Below are 21629 nucleotides of genomic sequence, written 5' to 3'. Positions count from 1 at the left end.
GGACCTGTCATTGCCATGATCTGTGATGTAGGTCACAGATACGGCCTGATCCTGAGTTTCAGGGACCCAGCATTGCCGTGAGCTGTGGTGTAGGCTGGCAGCTACAGTTCCAGTTCAACCCCTAGCCTGAGAACTTCCATATGCTGCAGTTAATAGCCCTAAAAAAGCAATAAATAAATTAATAGGAAATTTTATGGTATGTGAATTATATCTTAGTTATAATCTCATCTCTCCCTCAGTCATTAGGCTGAAAAGATGTCATTTAAAAGATTATTTCAGTTTTTCAGCTTTTAATCTAAAGTAGGAGCCTCCCAGTTCCCGCTGTAGTCAAGCGGGTTAATGATCCAGCTTGTCTCTGTAGAGGCACCAGTTCGATCCCCAGCACAGTAGGTTAAGAATCTGGCATTGCTGGAGCTGTGTGACATAGGTCACAGCTCTGGCTCAGATTTAATCCCTGGCCCTGAAATTTCTGTATGCTGTGGATGCAGGGGCAAAAAAGGAGGCCAAAAAAAAGGGACAGTCCCTCTCAGACTTAAAACTTGCTTGAACATTGTTTAAATGAATTCTGTCACTTTGCATTTTATCTTCTTTCTGAAGTTGAGGGTGATTGGTGCTGGAATTAGATAAATAAAAATCGGCTTCTTTCTTCTGTTTCTCATCCAGAATGAAGATGATAACCGAGCCAATGAGAGCAAGAAACCCAAAACAGAGGACAAGAATTCAGCAGGCCACAAGCCACCCAGCAGCAAAGAGTACGTATGCAAAGCATGTTGCATGTGTGTCATTTTTTATTGGGTGCTCTCTAATGTGCTCTTAAAATATTCCTTTTAGTAAACATGTCATATACATCTATATACAAACATATACCAAATAGTAGGAGGTTTTGCTTTTAGCTGATTGAAATGGAAAGTGTTTAAGACTCAGTCACTTCTTCCTGTCTTTTTTTTTAGTGGAATAGGAGAAGAATTAAAAGTAAACCTTTACCACTTTCAGCCTCATTGATAAGCTTGTGTATAACTTGATAACTTGCAGGAGACCTGTGAGCACTAATATCTTCATTCACCATTCATCTTGTTCTTTCTTTTTTTTTTGGCTGCCCTGCAGCATATGGAGTTGCCAGGCCAGGGATCAGATCCAAGCTTCAGTTGCAGCCATGCAGGATCCTTTAACCCACTGAGCTAGGTTGGGGATCGAACCTTTGCCCCAGCGCTCTAGAGACTTGGCCAATCCCATTGCTCTGCAGCAGGCACTCTTGTTGTTCATTTATTTAACCAATATTTATTGACTACTTCTTTTGTGGTAGGCCAAGCTTTAGGCACTGGGTATAGAGCCATGGGGGAGAAACAGCAGACATGATGTCTGCCCTTGTGAATTTACAGTTTTATTTTGTTTTGCAGAAATCATGTTTTCTAGTAATCAAATAGAAATAAATTTGTCTCGAAAGCAGTCAAAATCAGATAGGAAAAAAATCCATCACTCTGTGTATGACTGTGTGGAGAAATGAGGGTATTTGTTTGGTTTGGCAGGTCATCTAAACAGAGTACTGCAAAAGAAAAAGATTTGTTGCCTTCTCCGGCTGGGCCTGTTTCTTCAAAAGATCCAAAAACAGAGCATGGCTCTCGGAAGAGGACTATTAGTCAATCTTCTTCCTTAAAGTCAAGTAATAACAGCAACAAGGAGAATAGTGGCAGCAGCAAAAGCAGTTCCTCCACATCAAAGCAGAAGAGGACTGAGGGGAAGACTTCCAGTAGCTCTAAGGAGGTCAAGGTAAGGTGTTGGGGGCCTGAGTCTTTCGAAAATCAATCTCCCTGCCATGCGACTTCTCCAAGTCGACAGAGAAATTTTGTGCTTTGAAAATTTTGTAAACATCTCATTAATTTTATAGACTTGTGCACTTTTATTAGATTCTACACTACATAAAGGGATGGAACAACTACTTGGCTTTGTGAAGAAGAAAAAAAATTTTCTTTAGCTGAACTAGCATTGGAATTATTTCGAGAGTATGATCCTAATGTAAGGGAATATTCTTAATGTTTGTTGGTGGCGAATTAGATCAGAGAAGCCTTCTCAAAGCTGTACTCTAGGCTCTCAGCCTGCATTTGTTTTCCACATTATTTGCATTGCTGTGAGCTGTGGTGTAGGTCACAGACATGGCTCAGATCTAGTGTTGCTGTGGCTGTGGTGTAGGCCAGCGGCTGCAGCTCCTATTCGACCCCTGACTGGGAACCTTGGCAAGTATATGTGGGTTTATTAAAGAGGAAATGTATAATTCACTTAGGAAATATGCTGTTCCTTCTATCGACTAAAGAAAAATTAGATACTATGAAAAACCAAAATTATATGTAATTTTTATTTTGTTTTATTTATTTTATTTTGTTTGCTTATATCAAATTTTTGAGGTATGTTAGCATAATTTTTGTTTATTATAATCTCATGTTTTGAATATGTATAATACTGCTACTTGTGATCCTCTTGTTTTAAGAGCCATCTTTCTTTTTTTCCCCATGATCAGCTTCATGAGGCTTATCATTTTTTCTTTTCAAAAAACAGCCCTTCTTTGTTTTGATTCTCTGTAGTTTTTCTTTTCTTTTTTGCCACACCCACAGCTTGTGAAATTTCCCGTGCCAGGGATCAAACTTGCACCACAACAGCAACCCAGGCTGCTGCAGTGACAACACTGGAGAGCTTCCATTTTTGTTTTCTATTTCATTAATTTGTACTCTGTAATTTCCTTTCTTACTTCTTTTTGTTTGTTTTGCTCTTCTGTTTATTAACTTTTAAAGATAGATAATTAGTGCAAGTTTTTTTTTAATTAAAGTTTAGTTGATTTACAATGTGCCAACTTCTACTGTACAGCGAAGTGGCCCAGTCATACATATATATGCTTTCCTTTGTTGGGGGGGGGGTCTTATTTTAGGGCTCTACTAGCAGTATATGGAGGTTCCCAGGCTAGGGGTCAAATCAGAGCTGCAGCTGCCAACCTGTGCCACAGCCACAGCAGTGCTTGATCTTAGCTCTATCTGTGACCTACACCACAGCTCACAGCAACATTTGATCCTTAACCCACTGAGGGAGGCCAGGGATTGAACTGGCTTCCTCATGAATACTAGTCAGGTTCTTAACCCACTGAGCCCCTATGGGAACTGCCATCTAAAGAGTTTTTGTTCCCCAGAGAACACTTTTTCCAGCCCGGGAAATTTATTTCCATAAATAACATCCCTTGTTATTTATCCATCTTTTGTGTGTATGTGTCCTTTTAGGGCCTCACCCACTACATATGGAAATCTGAGCTGCAGCCTCCAGCCTACACCACAGCCAAAGCATGCAAGCCACATCTCTGATCTGTGCTACAGCTTGCAGCAATGCCAGATCCTTAACCCACTTAGCCACAATGGGAACTCCTGTACTTTACCTTTCTTATATTGTGTTCCATCACGTTCTATCACAAGAGATTGCATATAGTTCCCTGTGCTATCCAGTAGGTCCTCATTGCTTATCCATTCTAAATGTAATAGTTTGCATCTACTAACCCTACACTCCCAGTCTATCCCACTCCCTTCCCCCACCCCTCAGCAACCCCAAGTCCATTCTCATGTCTGTGAGTCTATTTCCCTTTTATAGATAAGTTCATTGGTGTCATATTTTAGGTGACACATAGAAATAGTAGCAGTGGTATTTGTCTTTCTCTTTCTGACTTCACTTAGTATGAGAATCTCAGTTGTATCCATGTTTCTGCAAAGGGCATTATTTTGTTCTTTTTATGGCTGAGTAGTATTTCATCATGTATATGTACCAGTCTTCTTAATCTATTCATCTGTCGTTGAACATTTAAGCTGTTGTAAATAGTGCTACAATAAACATAGGGGTGCTTGTATCTTTTTGAATTATAGTTTTGTCCAGATATATGCCCAGGAGTGGGGTTGCTAGGTCATATGGTAGTTGGAACCTCCATACTGTTCTCCATAGTGGTTGTACCAATTCACATTCCCACCAACAGTGTAGGAGGGTTCCCTTTTCTCCACACTCTCTCCAGCATTTGTTATTTGTAGACTTATTAGTGATAGCCATTCTGACCAGTGTGGGGTAGTACCTCATTGTAGTTTTGATTTTCATTTCTGTAATAATTAATGATGTTGAGCATCTTTTCATGTGTATACTGGCCATCTATATGTCTTTGGAGAAATGTCTATTTAGGTCTTCCACCCATTTTTCAATTGAGTTGTTTGTTTTTTTGTTGTTGAGTTGTATGAGTCATTTTTATATTTTGGAGATGAGGCCCTTGTTGGTTGCACTGTTTGCAGCTATTTTCGCCCATTCCATAGATTGCAAATTTTTTAAAAATTAGACTTAAGCCTTTTTTTTCTTTCTCTAAAATAAAGCAGTTAGACTATGTATTTTCCTCTAAATACTGCTTTAACTGCATCACCAAGATTTGGTGTATATAATTATTTTATAACTCAGTTTAAAGTGTTTTTTAATTTCCTTTGTGATTTTTATCTTTGACCCATAGGTTAGTTAAAAATGTTTTACTTGGCGTTCCCATGTGGTACAGCAGCTTAAGAATCCAGCATTGTCACTGTAGCAGCTTGGGTCTCTGCTGTGACACACGTTCGATCCCTGGCCTAGGAAGTTTCATATGCTGTGGTCACAGCCCAGGAAAAAAAAATGTGTTGCTCAGTTTCCAAACAAACATTTTCTGGTTGATTTTTGGTTAGTACTTCTATCTTAGTCACATCGGGGCCAGAAAGTGGCCTGCAGGTAGCAATCTTTTTGTTAAGAGTTACTTTATAAAACAGTATAGTATATAGTAGATTTTTATAATGGTCTGTATTTGGAAAGAATGTGTCTTCTGCATGATAGGGACAAGAATCTACATAATTCTTTTGGATTAATCATGTTTTCATACCTTCTGTATGCTGATTGATATTTTGTCAGTTTGTCCTATTTGCTGAGAGATGTTCAGCCAGGTTTTTTTTTAATGGAGCTATACTCGATGTATAATATTTACATTAGTTTCATGTATACAACATAACAGTTGCATATGTGTGTGTGTGTATATATATATATATATATATGTTGAAAATTATCACCGGAGGAAATCTATATTTATCTTCTCTTTACCACATGTGGTAATTTTTCTTTATTTCCAGAAACTTCAGTTTTCCTTCAGTAAATTTAAACATGGGCACTTAGAGATAAGTTTATAGAACTTAGAGGGGAGGCGTCCAAGTAATGTTAGATTACAGCAATATTTGGGATGACATCTCGCAAACACACAAACTGTACCATAAAGAGCTTAGTATGTTCTCAGATCTCAGGACTTTTATTTCCATTCTTAAAGGAAACATTGATGGGTGGAACTGAAGGGCTCTTACACAAACAGAAAAAAATGGTTACATAGTTTCTTTCTTTTAAGTATAGTTTAAGCAGAAGTAATAAAATACACATTTTTGAGTTTTCTAATGTTGAGGCATTTGTGCATTTTATAGGATAAATTTATTTATTTGTGGTATTTTATTATGGAAAAATGTGAATCTGGTTTATTAAACAGAGAGCTGGATGAAAAAGCAGTTTGGAGAAAGGGGCATAGCCCTTGCATAAAAGTCCTCATTGTTAGGAGACGTGTTGATAGCCAGCAGAAAAAGTTTAAGAAAGTAGGAGTTGCCGTTGTGGCTCAGTGGCTTAAGAACCCGACTAATATCCATGAGGACGAGGGTTCAATCTCTGGCTCCACTCAGTGGGTTAAGGGATCTGGCATTGCCGTGAACTGTGATGTAGGTGGAAGATGCGGCTCGGATCTGGCACTGCTGTGGCTGTGACGTAGGCCGGCAGCTGCAGCTCCAGTTCGACCCCTAGCCTGGGAACTTCCACATGCCATGGGTGCAGCCCTAAAAATATATAAATAAATAGATAAATAAATAAATGTTTAAGATGGTTGCTAGGCTTTGAAATCTGACTTCTGGGCTTAAAGCCCAAATTCCAGGAATACCTCTAAAACCCGTTTGAACTTGGGCTAGTAACTCAACCTCCTTGAGACTTTTTATTCTGTCCTATTAGCAGTACATATTTCATAGGGTTATTGAAGGATTAATAACTACTTGGTTAACTTCGTGCCTGGTAAGTAGTAAGCACGTAGTAAATGTTAGCTACTATTGTTTTCATTTAACCAGGAATTAGTAGTAAATTTTATCTTAAGCGGTACTGCTCTATTGATATTAGGTTTGTGTCTTCCTTATGTTTTAACAAGTGCCACAGTTAGTGCCTGGCACATAATAGACATCTAATATTATAAAGAATATCTGTGGTTATATAAAATGGGCTTGTTCTGTGAAAAAGGGCATTTACATTTGAAAATTTTATAACAAGAAAATATAAGTACCAAAGGCAGTGGGATTTTGTTTGCTTTTTAACCAGTGGCTCAAGAAATAACTTTTAGCTTAATTTGAATCTCAAAATTGTATCTGTTTTTTTTTTTTTGGTCAGGAAAAGGCTCCAAATAGCTCTTCTAACTGCCCTCCATCTACACCAACTCCTGATGCTTCTAAGCCTCGGAGAACGAAGCTTGCCTTTGACGACAGGTGAGATAAATATGGTTTTTTTTTTTTTTAATTTTATTTATTTATTTACTTATTTGTTTTGGTCTTTTTGCCATTTCTTGGGCCGCTCCTGCAGCATATGGAGGTTCCCAGGCTAGGGGTCCAATCGGAGCTGTAACCTCCGGCCTACGCCAGAGCCACAGCAACAAGGTATCCAAGCCGTGTCTGCGACCTACGCCACAGCTCAGGGCAACGCCGGATCGTTAACCCACTGAGCAAGGGCAGGGATCGAACCCGCAACCTCATGGTTCCTAGTCAGATTGGTTAACCACTGCACCATGATGGGAACTCCTAAATATGATTTTTATGCATTCAAAAAACCGTTCCTGGAGTTCCTGTTTTGGCTCATCGGTAACACACCCAACAAGTATCCATGAGGATACGAGTTCGTCCCTGGCCCTGCTCAGTGGGAGTGAGTTAAGTATCTGGTGTTGCCATGAACTGTGGTGTAGGTCGCAGACGCCACTAGGATCTCACATTGCTGTGACTGGGGTCTAGGCCAGCAGCTGCAGCTTCAATTCACCTCCTAGCCTGAGAACTTCCATATACCACATGTGGGGCCCTAAAAAGACAAAAAAAAAAAGAAAGAAAGAAATCATTCTAGGGAGTTCCCTGGTAGTCTAATGGTTAGGACTTAGCATTTTCACTGGCTGTGGCCTAGGTTCAGTCCCCGGTCTGGGAACAGAGATTACACATCAAGCTGCTGCACATTGTGGCCAAAAAAAAAGAAAAAAAAAAGAAATCACTCCAGTCAACGTATAATAAATTCATTTTAGTTTCTGTCAGTGACCAGAAGAACTCATTGTGTTGTGACCACATAATATTTAGATTTTAATTTGAAAGGCTCCCACTAGCCCAAGTATTGCTCCTTTGACTTAACTCCATTATTGTCATTGGGAATGTAAATAATGTACCTTCCAGTAGAATCTTACTGATGCTGGCTTTACTACTTAAAATAGGAGCCTTGTGGGAGTTCTCATTGTGGCTCGCAGGTTATGAACCCGACTAGTATCTATGAGGATGTGGTTTCTATCTCTGGCCTCTCTCAGTGGGGTAATGATCTATCTGGCATTTCGGCATGAGCTGTGGTGTAGGGTGCAGATGTGGCTCGGACCCTGTGTGGCTGTGGCTGTGGTGCAGGCTGGCAGCTGCAGCTCCGATTGGACTCATAGCCTGAAAACTTGCATATACCACAGGTGCGGCCCTAAAAGCAAATAGCAAAAAGTTTTCTGAAGTTCCCTGGTGGCTCAGTAGGGTAAGGATCTGGTGGTGTTACTGCTTTGGCGCCTGTTGGATCCCTGGCCCTAGAACTTCAGCATGCTGCAAGTACAGCCAAAAAATAAACAAGAAATGTTTTTCTTAAAATAAGAAATAATAAAGAGCAGTGTGGGTTTTTCCCCTTCATTTTGATAAAAGGTTATTTTCCTACCCACATTTTATTTATTCTAAATCTTTTAAACAACTTGGGTAAAACTGCACTTAATACTAGGGAGTTTGATTTCTATTTGCCTAAGTAGAAAACATTCCAAGTTGCTCAAAATAATAGATGTTCTTTTTTTTTTTTTTTTTTTTTTTGTCTTCTTGCCATTTCTTAGGCCGTTCCCACGGCGTATGGAGGTTCCCAGGCTAGGGGTCAAATCGGAGCTGTAGCCGCCAGCCTATGCCAGAGCCACAGCAACGCAGGATCCGAGCCACATCTGCAACCTACACCACAGCTCACAGCAACGCCAGATCCTTAACCCACTGAGCAAGGCCAGGGATTGAACCTGCAACTTCACGGTTCCTAGTCAGATTCATTAACCGCTGCGCCACAAAGGGAACTCCCAGTATGTGTTCTTAATCCAATATAAACATTCATCAGAAAAAACTGGGAGTTCCCACCGTGGCTCAGTGGTTAACGAATCTGAGTAGCATCCAGGAGGACTCAGGTTCCATCCTGGGCCTTGCTCAGCAGGTTAAGGATCTGGCGTTGCCATGAGCTGTAGCGTAGGTCACAGACAAGGCCTGGGTCCTGCGTTGCTGTGGCTGTGGCCTAGGCCAGCAGCTACAGCTCCACTTCAACCCCTAGCCTGGGAACCTCCATATGCCACTGGTGCGGCTCTAAAAAGCAAAAAGAAAAAAAAAGAAAAAACTGAATCGAATGTTTAGTAATAACTCATTTTTTTTACTTGAAACCATGAAAGTCGAGGTATATTAGAGACTAAAATAAACTAGTATTGTCTTATTTGAAATACTTAACATTTTATTTATAATGAAAATTTACATTGCAGAAATTATTCAGCAGACCATTATTTGCAAGAAGCAAAAAAACTGAAGCACAATGCAGATGCATTGGTATGTAAATAATTCTCCTCACATTTATATAGTTAATCAAATTAACGTAAATCTTGTTGTTTGTTCCCATAGTACATCAGTGTAGCTCTCATTACTTCTCTTTTCTTCAGTCTGATAGGTTTGAGAAAGCTGTATACTATCTTGATGCTGTGGTATCTTTCATTGAATGTGGGAATGCATTAGAGAAAAATGCTCAGGAATCCAAATCCCCATTCCTTATGTATTCCGAGACAGTGGAGCTCATCAAGTAAGTGGGAAAACTTACCACATCATTGGCAATAGTATTTTTTTCTGGGAATGTATTATATATGATCTGATTCTGTACAGTAAAGCTAAAGGGGATCCTTAGTCCTTTATCTTCCTTGGGTAAGGAAAACTAGGCACTTCAAATGGGTATTTTTTCCCTTTATTTAGGTTTGATTCTAATGTTTAGACAACTAAGGAAGTCATAAGACAGAAGAAGTGTTATATTTTGTGTCATTTGTTTTTTACATTACCTCCCAGGTATACCATGAAGCTAAAGAATTACTTGGCACCAGATGCTACAGCTGCAGATAAAAGACTCACAGTACTTTGGTAAGTGTGTTTTACCCTCTGCTAGATGACAAAGCAATTCCATAATAAATTGTGCTTTCTGTGTTCTTAAAGTTTTCCTTGAATCACCCTTCCATAATTCAGTCATAAATCTATTCTTTTTTTTTTTTGTCTTTTTGTTATTTCTTTGGGCTGCTCCCACGGCATATGGAGGTTCCCAGGCTAGGGGTCGAATCAGAGCTGTAGCTGCCGGCCTACGCCAGAGCCACAGCAACGCGGGATCCGAGCTGCGTCTAAAACCTACACCACAGCTCACGGCAACGCTGGATCCTTAACCCACTGAGCAAGGGCAGGGACCAAACCCGCAACCTCATGGTTCCTAGTCGGATTCGTTAACCACTGCGCCACGATGGGAACTCCATAAATCTATTCTTGATGTGTAGAGTAGAAAATAACTCAAATTTCCTCCTGAAAGATTTTAGTCATGGGTCTCTGACCCCTTGCCCTCTTGACAAAAGTCTTAGTAGAGTGGAACTGATGTTAGAACTCTCCTTATCTTCAGTGATCACTTTTCCAGGCTCTTCTTTTGGTATCCTCTCTCTCTGTTTACACGGTACACATACCTTACCTGAGGGGCAAACACTTAGCTGGCTCAGAATAAAGAATATGTCTTGTTTGCTTGTTCCCAGAGAGATATTATCAGTTCATGTGTTGTGGGTGTTTACTTTACCTGGCACTGTATTTATTAACAGCTGGGAGTATAGCTGCGGAAACAACTGACACGGTCCTATGTGTCATGAAGTCTAGTGTCTCATGTGAGGAGACAGAGTAATCAAATGACTACACATGTTTATGAATTAAGTACTTTGAGGGAAAGTTTATGTAACGGTTAAGAGTAAAGTGTAGGGAGACTAAGTCCTTAGGTAGAGGAATCATGTGCAAGAGCTGGATAGTGGAAAGAAACTGGAAACTTTCTGTCAAGGCACTAAAGACCAGAGAGAGTAGGCGTTGGTGATCACGCAGGGACTTGATTAGCCTTGTTGGGCTTCATCAGAGTTTCATCAGAGTTGTAATGTTCAGAGTCCTCGCTGAGGTTGAGTTCCTAGTTTTTTGTTTTAGATTGTTTATAATTTGATCTAGATTCTGTTCCACAGTGATTTTTTTTTTAATCCATATGTTATAATGACGCATTGGTGTCCCATGGGTGACGTTTTGATAATTTGAGTATCAACAAATAGAAGGCCAGTGCCAGGTCTCTTCCCCTCTCTTCCTCTCCCTAGAGTGTGTCCCCTTTGAGAATGCATGTTTGGTTTTGCCTAAGGGTTTCTGTTGTTGACCTCATGCCATGATCTGTTCACATGAGCCAGGCCTGTCCTCTTGCACTATGCAGAAATTGTCTGTGCACTTACAGCCAGAGTCTGCTGACCTGATAAACACGCTGTCCTTTTCCGTTGCTTAGCCTGCGATGCCAGTCTCTGCTGTACCTGAGGCTCTTCAAACTGAAGAAGGAAACTGCTCTGAAGTATTCAAAGACGCTGACAGAGCACCTGAAGGTAAATGTGCAGAAGAGGAGAATCCATTTCCTAGGTGACAAAATTTGTGAAGTCTTCTGTCCCTACCCCAGAAATGCCCTCATGTTCTCCCTGCCACAGCAGGGGAGGAGCTACTATCTGGGAACTTTAAAATGTGCACATATCCTATTGCAGAACCTATGTAGCCATTTGCAGTAGCTCTTAATAACATTTCAGTGGACGTGGCCTATTTTATCACAAAACCTAATTTATACTTTTTCAATGGTCTTTTTTTTCACTACCATCCTTCTTTGGACTATTTTCTTAGTTTCCTAAAATGTCTTCCTATGTTTTTTCATGATGGGTCTACATAAGTCTGCCTAAACTCTTTAGTAGCTCACTATGGCCTGCAGGGTCAAGTCAGAGCTTCTTACCCTGACCTGCAAGGCCTTCAGGGTGTCTGTGTCTGTCTCTGTCTCATTCCTTATCTGAGCCTTTGCTCCAGGAAAACTGTACGGGTCACATACCTTCTCTTTTCTGCAGCCTTTGTACATAGTCTGACCCACCTCTCTCTGCCGTCTTCCCTCCTCTTTATCCAGCTGAGTGTTACTTTTTATCTCTCCTTTCACTCTTCCAGAATACCCCTCAGGCATGGCATAAATAAATAAATAAATAACTTCTATTGCACATTTGTACACACACACACATAAACACACATGCATATGTTTTGGTTTCTTGAGTTTATAGTTTCTTGATAGCAGTACTGGCTCACTGCTTTTCAGTGTATTTAGTACTTTGTAAGTAGTGTGTGTTGTTTTAATCAAATACATCCTCTTTTCTCCACAGAATTCCTATAATAATTCTCAAGCGCCATCACCAGGCTTAGGAAGGTGAGCAAATTTTATTCTATAAAATATTATGTGACAGGCTTATTTATTTTTATGCAAATGTGGAATGGGTTTGGCTACTTTCCCAAAATAGATGACAACTTCTTTTTTTTTTGTCTTTTTAGGGCCACACCTGTGGCATATGGGAGTTCCCAGGCTGGGGGTTGAATCAGAGCTATAGCTACTGGCCTACGCCACAGCCACAGCAACGCCAGATCTGAGACACATCTGTGACCTACACCACAGCTCACGGCAATGCTGGAGCCTTAACCCACTGAGCAAGGTCAGGGATCAAACTTGCCTCCTAATGGTTACTGGTCAAGTTCGTTTCCAATGAGCCATGGTAGGAACTCCCCAGCCATTTGTTAAAGCAAAGAGTCTAGGTAAAATGATTACTCACAATGACAGAGTGAACTAAATATTTGTTTAAAAGAAATTGCACTTCTTGGAGTTCCCTGGTGACTCAGCATGTTAGGGATCCAGCGTTGTCACTGCTGTGGTGCGGGCACAGTCCCTAGCCTGGGAACGTCCTAATGCTGACCCAGCGCACCTCCCCACCCCCACCAAAAAAGGAAGGAGTTCCCATCGTGGCTCATCGGTTAACGAACCCAGCTAGTATCCATGAGGATACCAGGTTCGATCCCTGGCCTTGCTCAGTGGGTTAATGATCCAGCATTGCCGTGAGTTGTATTGTAGGTCACAGACGGGGCTTGAATCCTGGGTGGCTGTAGCTCCAATGTGACAGCCTGGGAACCAAAAAAAGGGGGGGGGGAAGAAATTATACCTCTCTGGAAACCCTTCTAGTTTAAAAGAGTCTTTGAATTTTAAAAGCCTTCGTGTAGAAGAGCCAGTAGTGCATTGATTTCCTCCCATTCACCAAATCCGTATGAATCAACTTCCTGTTTCTCTGTAGCAAAGCTGTTGGGATGCCCTCTCCTGTTTCTCCAAAGTTGTCGCCTGGCAATTCGGGAAATTATTCCTCTGGGGCCAGTAGTGCCTCAGCAAGTGGTTCATCAGTGACCATTCCACAGAGGATCCACCACATGGCAGCCAGCTACGTTCAGGTTACATCCAACTTCCTCTACGCCACTGAAATTTGGGACCAAGCTGAACAGCTTTCCAAAGAGCAAAAAGGTAGGGAGGTCTCTGGAGAAACTCTAAGGGTCGGAATGGTTAAGAGGAGCTTTTACGATACAGTTAAATAAGTGCCTGGTGTGAGTTTAGTTTCGTATCTGGTCTAGAGTTAATGGTAATCAGTTTGCTGATCTCCATTGCTTGGCCGTCATACGAATGTACTGGATTTGTCAGAAAGTACCTTGCACAGTAGTGGCGGCACAAACTAAACAACAAAGTTTTTGAGTTAAGACAAACATGCCTTTGTTCAGGCACATTTAATTCCAGCTCATCCTGTGAAAGTAATAAAATGTATGTTTTGCTCTGGGATGATTAAAAGTAAATTTGGCTGTAGGCATAGGATTATATATGGAATGTGTGCATATGAAGTGTTTAATATATAAGAAAGCATTCTCTAATATTAGGTCATTTGAGGTCTTGTACCTTTGTTACCTCCCAAACTAAGAGCACTGAGAATTCTTTGGAAAAGTACTAAATAAATATTTTTTTGTTTTAGTAGATATTGGTAGCAAATAGATGTATGTAGACGCTCTTCAGGCAGCTCCTTCATAGAGAAATACCTCAAAGTAGTCAACCAATCAAATGTCCTTCAGTCACGTGGTTAGATACTTGTAGTATGAACAGATAATCAGAAGAAAATGAAAAATTCCTATCCCTAAAGCAGGGTAATGGTGGGAGAGAGGTAGAAGGGGAACCCCAACCTAGAATATAAAGTTGTGTTTTAAAAGCCTGGTTTGTCCCTAAAATTGTATTATCCGTACTGCTGAGCTGAAACGTTTCTTTTCACCTCTCTGTACATTCTGTTCCCTGATGCCAGTTGCCTAACATCGTTTTTCCTTGTCTTTTCCTTGCTCATTCCCCTCCTCCTTCTTTCCTTCCTTCCCTACCTGCTCACCTACTGCATACCTATTGTGTGGCGGTTTTCAGACCTTGACTGAGGGAAAGAGGATGCTGTAACGAACTGCATGTGTCTTTTACTCAGGTTCAGCTTCAACAGCACAACATTTTGCTCATCTTGTTTTATCCCTTGCCTCAGTTCCCCACCCCCGCCCCCATCCTATTTCTCTTTACTCTGTAACTTTAAAGTGTGTATCAGATACTACGACATTTCACTTGAACATACTTTGGTTTGTATCCTTAGAAGATAAGGACTTTTCAAAAACATGCCTTCATCACAGCCACCAAAATTAACAGTAACTCCTCTGTCATCAGCAACGTTTCCCATCAGATTTCCGTGTATTTTAACAGTTGGATTTGTTTCTAACAGGATACTCTTAAGTATCCCCTCTCCTTCACTTAGTTTTTTTGAGGGGTGGGGTGGGGCATCCGTTGATGTCAAGAAGAAACTGCACCATAGAATAAATATTCTGGATTCGGCTGGTTACTTCCTCATGGTACCATTTAGCTTCTCCTTATCCTCCTCCTTTCCTTCATGCTGATAGTTATGTCTCATGATTTGATTAGATTCCGGTTAATTGTTTGAGATGAGAACTTTTCAGTAGATGTTTAACATACGCTTTTAGCGGCGTGCGTTGATGATCATTACCTCCCTCTGTTACTCCATGAGGAAATAGAAAATTCATTGGGAATTTATTAGCTGGAATTCTATAAATAAGATCCTTTTCTCCTCAGCTGATGACTTCTTGGCCTTAAGTATACTGAGGTCTTTCTCATCGCCGCACATATGAAAGCTGTCCTTACTGAGTCCTGCACCCCTCGGCCCTCTCCCAGCACCGCGTTGCTCTCGGAGGCTGCTGCCCCTCCCCCCCCTCCGTACCCCACCTTACGTGCACCTCAGTCTGTTCTTGTTCACGTCGGAGGAACCTTTCATTTCTATCTCTTAGGTTTTTAAATTTTGTCTAAAAAATGAGATTTAATTTATCAAAGTTGCGTGGCACATGGTTACAGCAGAAAAGTTGTACATAGGCTGTCGTAAGTGTCTAAACTCTCAGTGGCTCTCACGGGGAAACATGCGAGTAGCATCCTCCTTTTTTGTACCATGTGTTTTGAGTAACAGTACATTGTAGCGTTAGGTCTCCATTTTAATAATGTTTGCTTACTAGTAATTTTCGTCATTAGTTGTCTGCTTATATGTACAATCTAAATTCCTGACCATATGTATATAGTCTGTTTAAAGTGTTCTGTGACTTAGGGAAAAAGATAACTTGAGAGATTATGTATGGGATGGTTTGCTCTAAAACATCGTTACCATTTTAGTACAAGAAGGGAGCGTTTTTGACTTCATATGAATAGCATTTTGCAGTCTAGACTAAAAACTTGAAAGCAGTGATTCAAAAGAATGTGCGTTTTTTAATGCGTGTTTTTGGTTTTCTAGAATTCTTTGCTGAACTGGATAAAGTAATGGGCCCTCTCATCTTTAACGCAAGCATCATGACAGACCTAGTTCGTTACACCCGGCAGGGACTGCACTGGCTTCGCCAGGACGCCAAGTTGATATCCTGAACTGAACACATTATCGTTGCCTCTGGTTTTCTCCACAACACTGTGTCACATCACGAAGGAAAACTGCCATAACACACCACCTAGTCGACACTAAGAATGAGGAATGGTTTTCTCCTCCCTGGTTCATGTGTTGTTTTTTTATTGCCCAAAGCCGTCAAGTCATTTGACCCCTTCAATATTCCCAATATGAAAAATTATTTAAATGCTTCTAAATCTGCAGCACATTGATAAGATGGTTTCAGTTATCTATAGTAAGATTGAAATTTCCATTGTAATTCATAACTAATCAGATGAAATTCTATTTATTTTAATTTTTAAACTTCCCAGATTGGGGCTAGTTTGAGGTTATTTCTGCCTATAAATTTACTCTGTTGAATATTTAGTGTAAATTTAATACAGGCGTTTTTATTTATATACTTTGAGAGATTTGTTACCTAATAACGTCTTTTTGTGGTAGCTCTTCTAAGAGTAAGAGTTGGTTCATCTAAAATGTGGACATATTCTTTCTACACCTACTACCTGGTATTATTTCGAATCTTAACTACAATTTTGTTATTACAGAATTTACACTTAGTACTAAGGATATTCTTCTATATATGAAAAATCACTTAAATATGAGAAGATGGCATTCTACGTGGCTGTGAGATGAAATGTGTCGGATTTGGTATGCATTATTTCGAGAACTGTGAACATGTGTTAATAACACTATAGCAATCACGAGGTGACTGTAACTTGCATTTAATGCATTACAAAAGAGGGCAGGCAGACTTTCTAGGAGAAGCTTATCATTTGAAGGGTTTCATAAAAGGACAATCTTGAACTTTATGGATTTTATTAAAACCATGTGTTCCTTGTTACCAATAATTTGACACTTAATTGAAACATTTAATTGCTATTGAACAAAGGATGATCTCACTCCTGAGGGTAAAAAAAAAAAATCTGTCTTCACAATTCTAATTTAAAAATGTGTGCCCACACTAGATTGTGATGCTCCCATAGGAGCATGCAGTGACTGATGCAGGACTGGGCTGGAGCCTTGGTGTGTGCTTGTGTTATGCAATTTAGAGTTCTGATGCCTGATGTAGAGATGATGAATTTCTCCTTTTAAACTTACCTTGTGTTTATTGACTACCTTTGTTTTATGAAGGCCCTCATCAATGATGTATGTTTCTGATGGGATCAGAAAACTCACACTAGAAAAGTACCTAACTTGGTTCAACGTGAGCTCTCTTCAGAGGGAAGGGGGAGCAGGGGTAGAGCTTAAGAAGCCAGCTCTGTAAGAGTTGTATATCGAAGTACCTTTCCCTATATAAGGTGCATATAGGAGTCAAAGGTGATAAATGTACCTTCTACTTTTTGTTTTTAGTGCCCCTATCATGTCTGGTGTGCCTTAAACCTTACCTTTAAATGAAGATTCTGTGGATTGTTTACAGATGAAGTTTTACACTAGGACCAGATCGCCCATGTGGTTGGTCTTCCGCAGTAATAATGTTAAATTCTCTTTCCTTTTCAGTCGTCCTTTAGGATCACATAGGGATTAATTCTTTCAGAAAAGTTAATGCTTTGGTACATGACTTAGTCTAACCTGTTGGGTAATGCTGCTTCAAAAAATACTTTGTCGTCCTTTCAATTCCAAAAATGAATTCAGTCAGGAAAGAAAGAAAAAAAAAAAAAGGATTGCCCTGCTATTCATAGATAATTGCTAAGGCTTGAAATGGGAAAGAAGGGATAGAAGATCTCCAAGCCCAGTGGTGTCGTGAGTCCTCTGTGTCTGAGTCACTTTCATACTCATTCTGAAGTCTGTGGACTTTGATTGTCCTGTGGCCTCATGGAACTTCTTTAGTGGTTTTGTACCTCAAGTTGTTTCCGCATATCACTGAAGATTGAAATCTGCAAGTACCGGTGAATTTAACCATTTCCCTTGGAGAAATTGCCTCTGATACCTTTCAAACTTTAATCTTAGTGGTTTATAAACAGTTTTCCTTATGAGGACAGCTGCTCAGTGATCCTGGTAGCTACTCAGTGAGAAACTTGCCGAGGTTAAGTAGATGTTTGTCCTCATCTTCTTTAATTTCTCTGACTCTGACTCCTTAATTTTCAGTGATATCTTAGAAATTGAAAATGTATCCTCTCAGCTTTCAGACTTCCAGCAACAGCAGCCGGGGCGGCACTTCTGAGTTCAAGTGTGTTCTCGTCTTTTGTGGGTACTGAAAGGTTGCAGGAGCATTTCCTGGGTCGCACTGATCATTTGTTAAAGCAGAATTTCCTGCATGTTTTACGGTGCTGCGCTAGAATTCTTTCTCTAAAACTGTTAATTCTTGGAAAATGACTTTTTCAAGCTTTTTGTTGTGGGGGGTTTTTTCCATCAGGTCATAATGGGTAATGGATCAAAATCTTTTTCTGAATAATTGAATTTTCAGTGGAATGGTCTGGAAACACCATCCCACTCCTCTGTATCCATACCCTCAGAAGTTTTGTCTTCATCTGCTCCAGTGCATTTGAACGCCTTCATAGACAACCATTCCTCCTCCTTCAGTAGGTGTCTTCAGTGTTGTCTAACCGTTTAAAACTGAATTTGACAAATGGCTAACAACTTACTTAGTCTGAAACTTGTATTTAATAGATCGTTAATTATAAAAATAGCAGCTATTTAAAAAATTACTCTGTTGACTGCTCTAAGACCACACTTGTATGCCAGGAGGCAAAAGCCAGCACCACTGGACTCTTTACAGGCACCCAATGAACAGATTACAGTGGATGAAGTTTTCACACAGTGTAGTCTCGCCCAGCCTGGGCTGGGCTGTGGGGAGCGCTCCCCTCCAGGCAATTCAGGCTCCCACAGTCCAGCCCAGGTCCTGTCTGGCTGGGGAGCATTTAGCCCGTTTCTTGCCTCAGTGCTACCTTTTTCTGGGCAAGTAGTGAAGAACTGCCTTTATCAGCAGCAAATACTTGAGATAAATTTACAGCTGTAGTCACTGAAGAGTAGAGAAAGTTGACTCACTGGTTTCACTCTCCAGTGTAAAAGCTGTTTAAAGTAACACGTGTGCACGCGCCGACACATGCCTGTGCTCTGGGGCACTCTTGCCCTCATGGACCCACAGACACCTGGGCTGCACTTTGAACGACACACTCGTGGCTTTATTGGGTTCACTGTTGTTGTTTTTTAATTGTTGTTTGTTTCTTTTCATTAAAGAAAGGTTTAATCAGCTAGAGCAGACAGCATCGTGTTGTATTTAATGAGAGAAACGTTGAGAAATTACCTTTATTGAATAAGCTCGCATTGTGAAGCAAAGGCCTGCAAAAACGCACCTGTTCTAAAGGAAAGTTCTGGCTCTGGAGGCCGACAGTACTCTGCGGGGTTTCAGGGCAGCCCGTGGTGGCGCCAGTCAGCAATGCCTGGTTGTGTAGAGGAGAGGTACACTGTGCACTCTTCTGAGGGCGAGGGTATGCAGCTTCGGATTTAAAATTATGTACACATACACACTTTATATATATGTATGTATGTATGTATGAAAACATGAAATTAGTTTGTCAAAAATGTGTGTGTTTAGTATTTTAGCTTAGTGCAACTATTTCCACATTATTTATTAAATTGATCTAAGACACTTTCTTGTTGACACCTTGAATATTAATGTTCAAGGGTGCAATGTGTGTTCCTTTTAGATTGTTAAAGCTTAATTACTATGATTTGTAGTAAATTAACTTTTAAAATATATTTGAGCCCTTCTGTAGTAATAATAGGGCTCTCACAGGGTGGGAAGAATTTAAATTTTCCTCTTGCTAATTGAAGAAAATGGCCTCATTATGTATTTTGAATTATAAAAGTTTGCCTCTGGGTCCCAGGAACATCTACTGGGAATGATGTTTTCGGCAGATTGTGAAGAGTTTGGTTTTGTTTTTTGTTTTTGTTTTTGTCTTTTCTTTTATCCTAAATAAATTGGAAAGCAAAACATGTCAAATCCATATAACTGCTATAATTCATATTCCCTCATTATGTGGAACACAGATTTTATTTCAGTTTCATGTATCTATGTTGGAGGGGCAGACTTTTTTCCAATTATAAATAATACTGCACATCTAAGGTTGCTGTTCAGTAAACATAAATAGAAAAGTGTTGAATGACTTGGAATATGCAGTGACAAGAGGCCAAATTGGTCATGTTTGTGAGCATATCTTCCACATATTCACTAATAGAGAAATTCATTTTAGACTTCTAGACCCTAGAACCAAGCTGACAAATGACAGGAAGTAAGTTATTAACAGTTGGCAAAACAGATGCAGATTCTATTCACTTGAACCCTCTGGTTAATTAGAAAGAACTTACTGTCTCTAGAAAAGCAAATGGAAAAAATATCTCCATCTCTTCTTTCTGATGGAATTTGGTCACAGAATAAGGCACTGAGGTCAAGTCTTACACCAGGTCCTCTAGATCTCCAAGCAACCTAAAATAGCAGTTGACTTTCAGGAATGTCAGCTTTGACCTCTCCTTGCCACCATTGCTCAGCTAAGCATGAATTCCCATTCTTAAAAAGAAGCAGACAGAAAAACTCTCTAAATGAGCATCGGGAAAACGCTCCCACCCAGAAATTCTAGTAATACTCAGTTTTGACCTCTTACTGCTTCCACGTGGGGCTGCTTTTCAGCTTTTACCGTTGGAGATTTCTACCTGCTATGTTCCTCTCTGGAAAATGTCTCTTTGGAAATGCTGCCTTGCAAATCAATGCCATGATTATCCATACTGTTGAGTTTGTTGTTGCTGTTCCAGAAGTGTCCCCATCTTAGAACTTTATCCACACACCTGGCATATCATTGACATGAGCATTCAACAGTACTGGGGTCAGGGTGGGGTGGGGCGGGGTGGGGCAGGGCTCACCAACAGAGCTGGCCCAGTTGGTAGTGCCTGCAGAGGCATCACCTTTGAGGGCCAGGTGTGGGGTTGGTAAGCACAGTTAGGAAAATTTCTATCTAGCCTCCGTTTTGAATGGTTTTAAGAAATTTTGTATATGGAGGATAGAAATGCTTATATATTTATTGAAAATCCTTTTATCTTATTTGAAATTAAAATTATTTGGTGAATACTGGTTTGATAGTTGGGGAGGGTTTTGGAGGGGAGGTAATGCCGCTGATAAATTAAAAAGCCTTGTTGATTCTGCAGAAAGGTACTGTTAGTGTCTGATAGGATGCCTTTGTTTTGTACATGATCCAGATCTTTGTTTTACATTTCTCTTATCCAAAATATTTAGGCATCTGACATTTTCAACCAAAATTTCAATTATATACTGTGATTTTTTTATTTGTTGCAATACATTAAAAATATCAGAGGTACTTTGGGGCTCAAAAGCTAGGATTTCTAAGTCAGTATGTGCATTTCACATAATAAAGCTGTTAATGGTGAGCAAAGTATTATATACTAACTAGATTTTTCCACATCTGTATAGTATATTATATGTATTTTGTGGTATTGAGATTATAGAACGTTTAGAGTGTCAAACATGCGTTTAATGTGTATTTTTAAACAAATTTATGGCAATTAAAATATTTGGAGACAAGGGTATCACATTTCAATTTGTAAAGATCTTTTTAACTCTACTGTGTCATTAAGATGCTTTGTATAATGCCAAACCATAGCTGGAGAAACCAAGTTTAATAAATATCAAATAGATTTTCTGTATTAAAGTTTATAAACACTGTGCTCTCTACACTTCTTCAGCTCTTTCTTTGCCCTCTTTGTATAATTCCTCTTTCCCATTTAAGAGTCCATTTCACTCTTGCAAAGTCTGGTCCTGCCAGTACAGATCTTAATTTCTGACTACAGAAATTCTGAACTGGTTGGCCAGGGGTCCTCGTGCATAGCTCAGAATTTGCCACGCTCCAACAGAAATCTCAGACACCTTCTTTTTTGTGACTCTTGGTGGCTTGGGCTTTTATTGTTTCGTTTCACTGGTTGTTCTTCCAGTTCTGCCTCTATTTATGAACAGACTGAGGTACATCATCAGGTAGCGAGTTGCAAGCATTCCCCATCTTTGGTACCTCCCTGGAGAGTTCTTTACATGGAGTGAAGGAGTAGCGTCCAGTTTATGAACTTGGCAAGGCTGATCATTAGCTATTACTAAACTTTTGCCTGGAGCCTGCTGTTGGTTATTTCTTGAAAAAAATGCTCTCACTGCACG

The 21629-nt window shown here is 40.1% G+C and overlaps 1 protein-coding gene across 6 annotated transcripts in view; it reads left to right on the top strand.

Moving 5' to 3' along the window:
* Window positions 1–21121, top strand: part of AFF4 (AF4/FMR2 family member 4) — an 87865-nt gene extending 66744 nt beyond the window's left edge. For 5 of the 6 annotated variants that reach the window (XM_021084750.1, XM_021084747.1, XM_021084751.1 and 2 more), the window contains 10 exons: window positions 664–752; window positions 1527–1767; window positions 6484–6578; window positions 8867–8930; window positions 9041–9177; window positions 9435–9506; window positions 10924–11017; window positions 11822–11865; window positions 12776–12996; window positions 15332–21121. In XM_021084750.1, the coding sequence (XP_020940409.1) occupies window positions 664–752; window positions 1527–1767; window positions 6484–6578; window positions 8867–8930; window positions 9041–9177; window positions 9435–9506; window positions 10924–11017; window positions 11822–11865; window positions 12776–12996; window positions 15332–15459 (1185 nt within the window). In that variant the 3' untranslated portion in view covers window positions 15460–21121. The remainder of the gene's footprint in view (window positions 1–663; window positions 753–1526; window positions 1768–6483; window positions 6579–8866; window positions 8931–9040; window positions 9178–9434; window positions 9507–10923; window positions 11018–11821; window positions 11866–12775; window positions 12997–15331) is intronic. The other variant, XM_021084748.1, reaches the window with a different exon arrangement.

This window comes from Sus scrofa, chromosome 2 (genome assembly GCF_000003025.6).
Source record: "Sus scrofa isolate TJ Tabasco breed Duroc chromosome 2, Sscrofa11.1, whole genome shotgun sequence".
NCBI classification, from domain to species: Eukaryota; Metazoa; Chordata; class Mammalia; order Artiodactyla; family Suidae; genus Sus; species Sus scrofa.
This window is presented reverse-complemented; position numbering and strand designations above follow the sequence as displayed.